General features: G+C 40.4%; 1 protein-coding gene across 2 annotated transcripts in view; it reads left to right on the plus strand.

The window, feature by feature from the left end:
• The window catches only part of trpm4a (transient receptor potential cation channel, subfamily M, member 4a), a 45,597-nt gene that overhangs the window by 19,303 nt on the left and 14,177 nt on the right, over positions 1–12,117 (plus strand). For both annotated transcript variants that reach the window (XM_076082353.1, XM_076082361.1), the window contains 5 exons: positions 2,381–2,482; positions 2,849–2,977; positions 3,250–3,379; positions 5,889–6,034; positions 6,223–6,335. In XM_076082353.1, coding sequence (XP_075938468.1) covers positions 2,381–2,482; positions 2,849–2,977; positions 3,250–3,379; positions 5,889–6,034; positions 6,223–6,335 — 620 coding nt within the window. The remainder of the gene's footprint in view (positions 1–2,380; positions 2,483–2,848; positions 2,978–3,249; positions 3,380–5,888; positions 6,035–6,222; positions 6,336–12,117) is intronic.

Raw genomic sequence — 12,117 nt, forward strand, 5'->3', positions numbered from 1 at the left:
GGGTTCATTTTCATTTTACAACAGGGTTGCGCCATATTTTGTAGTCTCATTTTGCTAAATAAGAAAAGCAAACAAAAAGCAAAACTGTATTATATGGTGGAGGATGAATTTCGGAATCTCACATCCTGAGGATAGAAGCTGTTCCTGATGTCTGTTGGTACGTCAGCTGATACTTCTGTATCTCTTGCCAGATGGCAGCAGGGTGAACAGGCTGTGGCTAGGGGGGGTATTGTCTTTTAATATTCTTTGGGTTCCTTTGCGGGCACCTTTTGTCACCGATATCACTGAAGCTCGGGAGATGGGTACCAACGAGGTTCTTGGTTGTTTTAATTAAACCTCTGTAGAGCCCTCATGCCCTGCGTCGAGCATGTCCAATGCCAGTTTGTAGTGATTCCAGTCAGGATGCTTTCTATTGCTCCTCTGTAAAAGTTGACATGAACTTGGCCCCTACCTCAACTTTTATCTAAACCAAAACAAATTGTTATACACAGTATGCCAGACTAAGTCAGCTGACATATTCATAATAGTAATGTGACAGCTGAGCGAAGTGCATTAGCACGGCTTGCCACTGCTGTACCTCTCACCTGCCACTGTCAGTAATCGCACTCGCTGTCTCTCCAGCGTTAGCGAATGTTGGCTCAAGTTAGCGTAGCTATATGTTGTTTTGCCAGATAATGAATGACCTTCAATTTAGTTGCTGTATCACTTTGTTTGGATTGTTTTGGGGATCCTTTTCTGCCCATGTGTGGTTGTTTCAACACTTGTCTAGGGAGCACAAATCAGATGTTTGGACCATTTCACCCAAGATGTCTGAGTCGTTTCCAGGAGATTTATTTCCACCCATTCCCAGGCTTCTGGGAAACAACTCAGTTTTGTTAAAGCAACAAAACTACTTGGTTAGGTTTAGGAATAGACACTGAAATAATTAGTAAGGTTTCGTGTTTGTTTGGGTTGAAATGATTTCATGGGATATATCTACAAATTACGGTGCATTATTTTTTGTCTATTGCTACGTACGCTGGAGGAGACGAGCCTGAAATGTAACAGCCAAATATGTGTTGGATGAAAATTCAAATCCTTTTAAATACATTTGTGTGGATTTATTACATAAATGTATTACATTTATTTAAATCAAGAAATATTTGTGTTCATCAGAAATACGTATATTTGTGAATCTTATGTTTTATATGTGGATTTTGTTTGCATTCATATATAATGATTAGGAAATATATGATATATTTAAATTAGAAAATACATTTGTGAATCCTTCTGTGTGCTTTCATTAATATTGAGACTGATCTGACTTATTTCTGGCCGATGATGGTAGTGTCGTCTGCAAACCTCCCAACAGAGTTCTCTTCATGTTTGGGGTAGCAGTCATGGGTGTGCAGCGTGAACAGGAGGGGGCTGAGGACACAACCCAGGGGGGCTCTTCAACTAGAGTGGAGGAGGTTTGGCTGCCAATCCAAACTACCTGGGGTCTGTTTGTGAGGAAGTCTAATAGCCAGTTGCAGAGTGAGCTACTCAGTCCAGAGAGAGTTATCAGGTCCAGCAGCTTGAAACAGCAGAATGTTAGTGTTTTAACGGCCGACACGCCCCCTCATTGTTCATCAGTTATGTGATTGGACGCTGCAGCCGATCGGACTGACTGACTGACTGAGTTTAACACCAGAGTGAAGACAGATCACAGAATAAACTCAAGCTTTATATTTGATTAGGTTTCTGATTCACTATCTGGTTTAAATAAATGTTCAATGTAGACTGAACAACAAAAGGACCACAAACAACTTTCTTCATTTGTTAGAAAGATTTGTGTTTTCATGATCTGATATTTCCCTCAATAACTTTATTATGAATACAATTAAAGTCAGAGAGCTTTTCATATCATTTATCATAATTTCCATTCAGTCACGTGAGGCTGATCATTCCTGAGTGTCTGGTTTGATGAGTTATATCATTTAAGTTTAACCTGAAACATGGAGCCTAATACATTTATTCCAGTGTTCAAGAGAAACCATAATCATATTCTGGGTTAATTAATAATGATGTCACAATCAGAATTTCAATACGTACAGACGCAAATAATTCATAAATATGACAAACTCATTCCACCGGTAGAAATCTAGAGTGATTTGAGAAGTCACTGTATGTAGCAACAGTGTCAGGCTGATCAGTATGTGTACCCGTTTCCCTTTACTTAATTTCCGCCAATCTTCTGATTCTGATCTGATGTAAACAGACTCTCATACATTGGATTTAACTAGTTTTGAAACACAGTGAACTGTAATTGTTTTTGTTTTTTGCTTTATATCAAATGTAATAACACGAAAGCACCCTTGCTCTGTATACAGTAGTAGTGAATTGTCTGGTGATGCTGCAGGTATCCCGCCTGCTGTGGGACCTGTTGGGTGATGTCTGTCAGCCTTTCTACTATGGACCTTTGGGCCTGAACCCCAGCACCGGCACTAGGAAGGCTCTCAAGGTCAGTGAGTTGGAAACTCTCTCCTTTTGTTGCTTTTGCAGTTTGAAATAAAGTAGTGAGAATGAAAATAAGTGAGCTTTTCATCTCTGTGTGAGGCTAGAGGCTCCAGGCTACATAAGCTGCTGCTATTACACCTCTAAATTTCTGAAACAACTGGCGGCCGTTCAGAATGATGGTACACCAGGTTTTGACAAGGAAGAACAGTTCACATCTTCTTATAGGGGATTCAAATAAAAATGTGTTTTTCACTGCATATGAAATCACTGAGAACATCAGAAAAAGCTGCTGGCACAATTCAAAATAGATGATATATTTCTTTGGATCTGATTCCCTCACTGGTGTCTTGTCTTGTTGTGTCTTGTCTAGCAAGTCAATAAGATGCTGCTGGGGGAGTGTATGTATCAGGACCAGCGCTGCCTCTCCCCCTGGGCAGCCCTCTTCATCTGGGCCATCCTGCAGAACCGCCATGAAATGGCTATTTACTTCTGGGAGATGGTGAGACTCACCTGTGATATTCCACAACCTCACTGAAGACATTTTATTTTGGAGTTGAAGTGTTAAGGAATTGGCTGTGTTCAAATGACACTGTCAACATTAGTACACATGACATTTTAAGGTGCTGTGTGAAACAGGCTGACCAGCATTAGCACACTACTGTAAACGTCGCTGAGGTCACAAAGCTGCCATTTTTCTAGGGTTGCCATCAAATTTGGTTTAATTTGAACAGGCGTTTATTGGCACCATGTTTTTCTGTGTTTCCTTGTCAGGCAGGGGAGTCAGTGCTGAGCGCTCTGGGTGGCTGTAAGATGCTGAGGGAGCTTTCTAAGCTTGGAACTGAGACTGAGACCAAGCTAGCCATGAAGGAACTGGCACAGACGTTTGAGAACCTGGCACACGGTGAGTCAGACCACAAGCAGCTCTGTTCTCCGCATGTGTGGACTCGAGCCAATGTAGCGTAAATGCCTTAATCTCATAACTCAATGATTGCACACAATTTATCAGAAATAATCAGAGTTTACATTAAATAAAAGAATTTAACTTGCAGTAAATTCACCTCGGAGTATCGCCCTGCGAAAAGAGAAAATGTTAAGCCTCGATTCTGGAGGCTGCTTCTAAGTTCTTCACTGCATCAATGCATTGAGTGTTTTTTTCAGGAGCGGTAACTTTTCCTGTTCCTTTTTAAAGCGAGAGTTATGGATGTACTTACAGTTTTTTCTGTGCTTATGTGCTTTTAATTGTGCTTATGTGTCTGTGGTTATGTGCTCTTGGTTTTTTTTAATACCATCAACCTGCCAGGGACTGTGGATGAAAATGTTCCTGCATGGGTCAATCTGGCACATTTATATGGTGGCTCATGGCGCGTATTAAATTATGTGCTTTGTTCCCTCTTGAATAAAGTAAACATAAACATAAGTGCTGGTATCATCCACGAGATCATTCCTGCAGAATGTTTGGAAAGGTTTCTCGCAAGATTCCAAGTGACTGTGAATGACCTGAGACCTGCTGCCTAGTCTTATTAGCTTGGACAATCCACTTGAGCACCTGTGAGCATCTGAATAGCTCCCCCGGTTCCACTGGGACAGTACTAAGGTTCCTCATACATGTCTCTGACAAGGGTGACTGCAAGTCTGAAACAAAGAACACTACGTGCGAGGCACTGTAGACGCAGAATTTTGACAGAGCCAGGAAGTGGGATTTCCGAACAAGTAACACAGGTCCGTAACAACTAAGCACCTGAGTTCCTCCTCATTATCCAATTCTTCCATAATTTTATTTTCAGTTATGGAGTTGTGTTGGGCCAGACTTATATGGAACCATTGAATCACGCCTGTCAAATAAAACACCACCCGACAAATTATTTGAAAACCGTGGGTCCAAATAAGCAAAAGAAGTACATGCTTCACGCAATGCCTGGCGCACGAGAGGTGCCCACAACAACCTGCATGGAACGCATTGGAATCAGGCATTAGAAAGCAGGTTGTCTGTCACCTGCTATGGGGTCGAGGGTACCTGGCTTCCAACCTTAGAGCTTAGTCAGGGGACACTATGAAGGAAGCAATGGTAGGGTCCATAGCTGTCATGTAGTGAAATTTTGCCGCATCATGCATGGCCCCTAGGGTTTGGCCATCAGATGTAAGACGGGATAGAGCTGAAATCGGGGGAATTTAGCCAAGGAAAGCGAGCCAGGCCCAGAGACAGCATACTGATTCAAGAGAGTGGCTGAAGCTGCCACAATATCCTCCTCTGGAACCAACTCGGCCTCGGATGGATTGGGTTCACTAGTATTCCCCATATCAGGAGGAGCGACTTCATCTGGGCCAGCTCAGCCGTTAGCAAATCCACCCTAGAAGACAGCTTGTCAGACTAAGGGGATAATCACACCGAGACGTGTCGCTACAGGCACAGTTGCTTCAAAAACGCCTTGGCAAAGCAGGTCAGGCAAAATGGCTTGGTGCGCCTATGGAGCGGCAATTTCCCCTTTCCTCTAACATACTCTGTAGCTCTCTCATAGCCCAACAGCTAACTAGCTAGCTAGCCCTACCACATTTACCAGCATCAAAACAGGAAGGCTGTGGTAAAGTAATAAAGACTTGATTGATTAGAGCCAAGTGTGACGTTGACGATCAGTGCGACTCTGCGCCTGGTGCTGAAAAGTTAAGAATATTTGAACCTTTATTTGCATCTAAAAACATATTCAATACTGAGACTGTATGCTAATAGATAAAGGATGAAACAGTACATGCAATGAATTTCTAAGATATAGCTATGCAGTGTTCTATGCAGACCGAATGGTATGCAGCAGATGATAGAACGTTCATTACAACCATAAGAGACTTGAGTCTTGACTTGAGTTCAAAGACTTAAAACTTGACTTGGACTCTAGCTCAAGGCAAGAAGTTTGACTTGAATTCTAGTTCAAAGACTTGAGACTTGACTTTGATATGCAAAAAGTGTTTGTTAGCATTTCAGCACAAATGGCGTTACATTATAACATGTGAGGTCACACATACATTTTCACATGCACAGTACATTATTTAGATATTTATATTACAGTTATCCAGTTAAATTAAGCAATGTGATTGGGTAATAGCTGTGTTATAATAACCCCCATACACCACTGTCTAATTCTTTTGCACTTTCAAGGTTGAAGACCAGGGCATCTCTATGGCTTAAGGTTGTGGTTTGAGTCTGGCAGGATCTTCGTTGTATCTCTGTCTTCATCATTTCCTGTCATGCCTCTATTGTCTGTAATAAAACACAAAATGCCCCCCCACTCCCAAAAATAAAGAGTAAGATAATACCCTGTTACCTAGCAACCTAGAAAAGCAATCTTTATCTCCAGCCATTATGAAGAAGACGAATGAATGGTATCATTCTGTGTATTCTGTTTTGTTTGTGTGTTCAGATGTATTTGGTGAGTGTTACCAGAGCAGCGAGAGTCGCTCCTTTACTCTCCTTATAAGGAAGTCTCCAGTGTGGGGCGGAGCTACGTGCCTTCAGATGGCCATTGCGGCTGACGCCCGCCAGTTCTTCAGCCACGATGGTGTCCAGGTAGAGATGCTGTTGTTAAATCCTGCCAACAGTAGGAATGAACAGACTTGTAAAGATGCCAGACTCAATCCACGCTTTGAATAGTAAAATGACAGTTGAGACCTATGCACATTGTATAAACAGATGTCATCAGTGAGTGTAATGTTGGTTGGTAGCTGTTGTAGTGACAGGGCTGCTCTTTTCTGTAGTCCCTGCTGTCTCAGATCTGGTGGGGTGACATGGAGAGGAGTACTGAGGTCTGGAAACTGGTTCTCGCCTTCTTCCTGCCCCCTCTCATCTACACAGACCTTATCGCCTTCAGGTCAGTGTTTTGTTAATATTGTGCTATGCTGAGCAATTATTGTGTACATTTATTTGTGAGTTTGTGTTGTAATGGGATTCCATCCAACACATGCTCACTGCCAACTAGTCAAATACAGCAGCTTGATCAATAAGTCCTAAGCTTCAAACTATGGCTCTCAAGGTACCCCTTGAACTATGGTAAAATAATTCAATGCTGACGTGGTTTCACACAAGACACAAACAGCTGTCTCCTGTGTTGTTTGACCCATCCAACCTCCCCTCACATCCACCCTACTTGCACTTTCTCTCTATTTAAACTACGTCAGTTCTGCGGATTACTTTACACAGAGTTATTATAAAGCCTCTCACACAGACACTAAAGGGTGCCTCGGTGCGCTGGTATCAGACGCTGAGAGGTACTGACCAAGCAACGGTACTTGACATTTTGGGAACAGGAACGGGTTGCTCCATCCTGGTTTCAGGGCTCATATATTTGGTTTGTGTCGTAGGGCCAAAAAGTGACTTTTTTTTTTTAAAGCAAAAATGGGATTTGAAAATTGCACTCTTAATGCAATCTCCATGTTTGTTTTTTTGAATTTCTCCTCAGTTTATCAATAGAAGTATTTTCTAAACCGTACTTGTCACAAGATCCCAGGTAATTTTATATAAATAGCCCAAACACAGACACAAATTGCCTCATATGGATTTTACAGTCTATACAATATATGACAGTCTATCCTTTAAGTCAGAGGTCGTCAACAGGGGGTCTGGAATTTTTTGGTTGATTAGAATTTTTTAATTTATTTTATTTATTATTATTATTATTATTATTTTTCTTTCCAAATTTTTTTCCACGAATTTAAATGTCTTTGAATACACATTAACATGAATCCAATATATTGTAGCAAATGGATAAGTGGAGGCAGAAGATGTTATCTTTCAGTCAGAAATGCACACATTCAGCGACTATGAAGGCAAACCACTGTCAAAATCCGAGAGCGCAAATGAGATCCATGCGCGCGAAAATCAAACAGCCGCGCTCGTATTTTACTTTGACGAGCGCTTTTACGTCACTCAGCGAGCAAAATTCACTCTCGCGCGAGCAAAAGTCGCTGGCGAACCATAAATCCGCTCGCTCTGCGAAGCTTAAATCCGCTCGCGCAGGTCCAAATTGTTGCTCATATTATATACAACTATATTATATCTCTTCTGTAAACACAACACTATGATTAAATATGATTACATCATCTTTTAATCAATTAAGATCAAAGAGTTTGTTTGAGCTGTTTGTCACAAGAGGTTTGAGTATCAAACACACATTGTCTGTAATAGAATGATGGAGTGAATTTAAACCAATCTGAGCAACTTGACTTGAACACATTTTTAATAATTGTATTTACAACTCTATTAACATAATTTGTATTTCATCAGCCTCTACAGTCTGAAAAGTTTACAAAACCTGTCAGACAAATGTAGAACATCCTGAGATGTAGTGGAGTAGTGTTTAGTAGGGGTGGGAATCACCAGAGGTCCGCGATACGATATTATCACGATACTGCCATATTCTGAGTATTGCGATTTATTACTTTTTTAAACTTCAAATGATGTTCCCAAAGGAAAACTGTGTCAACATGTTTTATCTAATAAGATAAAGTTTTCAGTCTGTTCATCTCACTTCAATCATTTTTATTGCAGCAAAATAGGATTGTCAAGCAGACAGACTGACCAACAATGTCATAAATGTTGCACCTTACAAACTGAACTGTTTGTATTACTACATAGTCCAACTTAACTAAATGCAAACGCGTGGACTCAGTATATGAACTATAACTTATATAAGTAGGATATAAGAGTTATATAACTCAGTATAACTTGCGATGCGTGGACGTCGAGGGCAGAGAGACAGTTATGCGCTGCACTCTCCCCATGAGCCTGGCTACTGTTGGCAGATTTAACCCCGTTGTGAGGCCAGATGTCTCCATCTTTGTTTTGACCAACTTCCTACCAATCACGCTGACCGGGACCTTTGCTGACCTCACCAGAAAATAACTCGGCACCATCTAGTGGACTGAAAAAGTAATTGATTTGATTTTTCTAAAAAAAAAAAAAAAAAAAAAAGAAAAAGTATAGTTTATATAATAAAAGATCGATACTTGGCGTCCGTGTATTGATACAATATCGCCATGCAAAATATCGCGATACTATGCTGTATCGATTTTTCCCCCCACCCCTAGTGTTTAGTGGCGGATTGAAAACCACCTCTATCAGAACTAGCGTCTGCGTCAGAGTGATATCCGGTTTATCCCAAGACGAGGTTTGTAACCAATTAGATGTAGAGTTTGTACAATGGAGACTGGGTCCGCCCACTTACTGTCAAAAAGAAAAACTACTCGAGAGCGAACAGGAAAAAGGCGAGCGAGCGTGTTGAAGTTTCGCGAGCGAGCGGATTTAAGCTTCGCAAGCGACTTTTGCTCGCAGAGTGACGTAAAAGCGCTCGTCAAAGTAAAATACGTGCGCGGCTGTTTGATTTTCGCGCGCGCATGGATCTCATTTGCGCTTTCGGATTTTGACAGTGATTTGCCTTCATAAGTGACACACTGGAGCTCTCTCAAGCTGGGCACCGGTTCACTCAGTGCGAGACTAGCCTGGACCTGTCCCCCTACATCAGGGGTATTCAATTAAAATTCCAAAAGGTCCAGATTGAGAAAATCTCCTCGGGCAAAGGTCCGGAACATTACAATAATATCTAACTTGTGCTATTTAGCGCCATATATATATATATATATATATATTTTCAAGAAGTCCAGTAGTAGTAACGTCTCTGTGTAGTCACCAACTGTCAAATCAAAGGAAGGAGTCATCATAAAACTCTTAAAGGTGGAATGAGGAATTTAAGCAGAAGTGCGAGATTAAAGCGTGCAGGGTGCAGTACCGTTTCCTGAGGTTACTTCTTTCAGACACGCTGCCATCTACTCTGTGGCCGCCTGGCCGGCCATCGAGTTAGTTCATGATCCAGGATCCAGTGTCGGGGAACGTTCATTGCCAAAAGCTTTTCCCTTAGAAAGCATGTCTGAATGGTATTGAGGTCAAAGAGCATGACTCTCACGGTACTACCCCGCTTCTCAAGGCACAAGAGGGCCCTACATGTCACTCTGGGGGGAAGTCAGGTCATTTGGGACATCAGTTAAAAATGGGACAGATAAGGTTGGGTTTTGCATCAAGGGCTCTTCAATATTAGCAGCCAATCACCAAGCATGTCATTACATTGTTGTAAATGTCCTTTACACAAAATATTCATTTTAATGGTCTGAGATAACGAGATCGGGTGAAGATTCTAAAAATATGTACTGCAGCTAAAGCAAAAAAGGTATAACACCCCAAAAGAACGTTGTAGGATGATTTTATTAACTGTTTGACTTAAAATCTAAATATTTTTCAAAATAAACTACTTTTTATGGGAAAGGGTTTTGAGTGACTGTCCTATTTTACCCGAATGCTTTTTAAGTAACATGGGACATCAGGAAACCAGGTGCTGTAAAATCAAGAGTTACTATGCTATTGTGTTCCACCTTGTCATATTACAGACACTCATAGTATTTTTGTCACTTAAAAAGCCACAATAGTCCAAAATTTACATTTTCCTCAATGTAAAAAAATCGTATTACCCCAACATACATCCTTGACAGAACTGGCAACCACTTAAGTCAGGGGTCTTCAACTAAAATTCCAAAAGGTCCAGAATGAGAAAATCTCTTCGGGCAAAGGTCCGGAACATTACAATAATATCTAACTTGCACTATTTAGTGCCATATATATATACATATGTATATATATATATATATATTCAAGAAGTCTAGTAGTAGTAACGGCAGTCAACAACTGTCAAATCAAATAAAGAAAGTACACATCAATTATATTTTAACACTTATTATTCTCAGTTTTCAAATTTAACTGGATGGATTATAAATAATACATAGAAATACATGAATAAATGTTCTTCTCATTTCAAGTAAAATAATGGCTGGATTAAAGAATAACTGACATAACAGAAAGCTTTTGAAAAATGTGCATCTTTAAAATAAAGTAATTCATTTTAGAAAAAATATGTTCACTGAATTGTCCTGCAGCTTTAAATTCAGTTCATTCAGGTGTGAAGTGATGTCAATAAAAAAGACACAATATTATATTTTTGTAATTTAAAAAGAGAAATGTTTCTGCATGGACTTTATCTGTGGTTATTAAACTACTTGTTTCTGCTCTATTCCTCTGTTAACATCATTGGACAGTGAATTCATGCGTTAGGATTCTGATCATATTGGACTCTTCGGTTTATTTTCTGTGTCTTCATTTAGATGTGAGTGGGTACGTTTGCTCAAAAGAGTTGTGCTTTGTCTCGTAATGGCGCTTCATTTACCGCTTTTAATAATCGTCACGGTCTCTAAACATATGAGACACACTGGTTATAAACTGTCCGTGTGAAGAATTAACCTATAAGAGTCTGTTCATTCTTGGTTAAAGACTCTGGTCTCTTTGACCACTTTTCTCTTTTTGGAGAACGTCATGTGAAATAACTTCTCTGACTCACGTATTATTCTCCTGCTCTTCTTCTCTTTCCTCGTCTCTCCCCCGGTGTGTGTACATATCACTCGAGTCAGGAAACTTGTCAGAATACCCATATTTGATTGGCTGAGCTGCATCACGTGATGTGATTTACAACGCATTGGTCGGTGCGTTTCCTGCACCGCTCAACAAGTGCCGTAAAGGCTGAAAAAGCTGCGCCGGTTAAAATAGAAGCGCTCTGTCAAAATAAAATCGATTTTAGGTCCTGGGTCCGGATACAACGGCGTCTGGGTCCGGATCCGGACCGCGGTCCGCCAATTGGTGACCCCTGCCCTACATGTATGTTTAAAAAAACAACATGAATCTGTCCATTATTTTAATAGTTCAGTATTGTATGCAAGATAACAGGTATGTTTATGGATGGCAGTGGCACTAATAGGCCATCACTCATTTTTGTTTCCACATTTATGTTTAAAATAAAAACGTCAATTTCAATAGCTTGTATGCATGATTATCATGCAATTGACAGACAATGTTGATATTGGCATTGGTATCAGCTGACACGGTATGTTTATAAATGGCAGTGGCACGGCCTCCCTACTCACTGTACCTTGCACATGTTTAAAATAAAAACATGAATATATGAACCTGTGTATTATTTGAATAGCTTAGTATTGAATGCACAATAAAGAGGTATGTTTATACATGGCACTAGGCCCAGTTTAATACAAAACACAATTGTATAAAATATATAAAGCAGGGGGTCCCTGCTCCATCTCTCTATCAGTTTGGGGGTCCTTGGCCTGAAAAACGTTGAAGACCCCTGCTTTAAGTAAACTGCGGTGATCAGTATCTTCCTGCAGGGAAATAACCCCGTAAGTACACAAACTTTAACAGTTATTTCTCCTTTTCTCTAAAATTACCAATTGTTACTCCCTTGTTCTGCTGTACCTATATTTAAGTACCAGTAGGAACCAGTAAGTATTTTATTTTAACTGACTCATACGATGATATTATATCGTATGGGAAACTACACTATAAGTCGCAGGCTATATATTATGAAGTGTTCCTGGCCTCAGATTGAATATTGTGGGAATGATCATCTGCATTTACAGGATCATACAGCTGAGTATCATCAGCGTAGTAGCAGAAATGAATTCCATGTCTGTGTATAATTTGGCCAAGAGGTGAAATGTAAAGAGAGAAGAGCATGGGGTCAAGAACAGAGCCCTGTGGTACTA

This window comes from Anarhichas minor, unplaced genomic scaffold, assembly GCF_050575085.1.
Source record: "Anarhichas minor isolate MPS153535 unplaced genomic scaffold, ASM5057508v1 ptg000007l, whole genome shotgun sequence".
Taxonomy (NCBI): domain Eukaryota; kingdom Metazoa; phylum Chordata; class Actinopteri; order Perciformes; family Anarhichadidae; genus Anarhichas; species Anarhichas minor.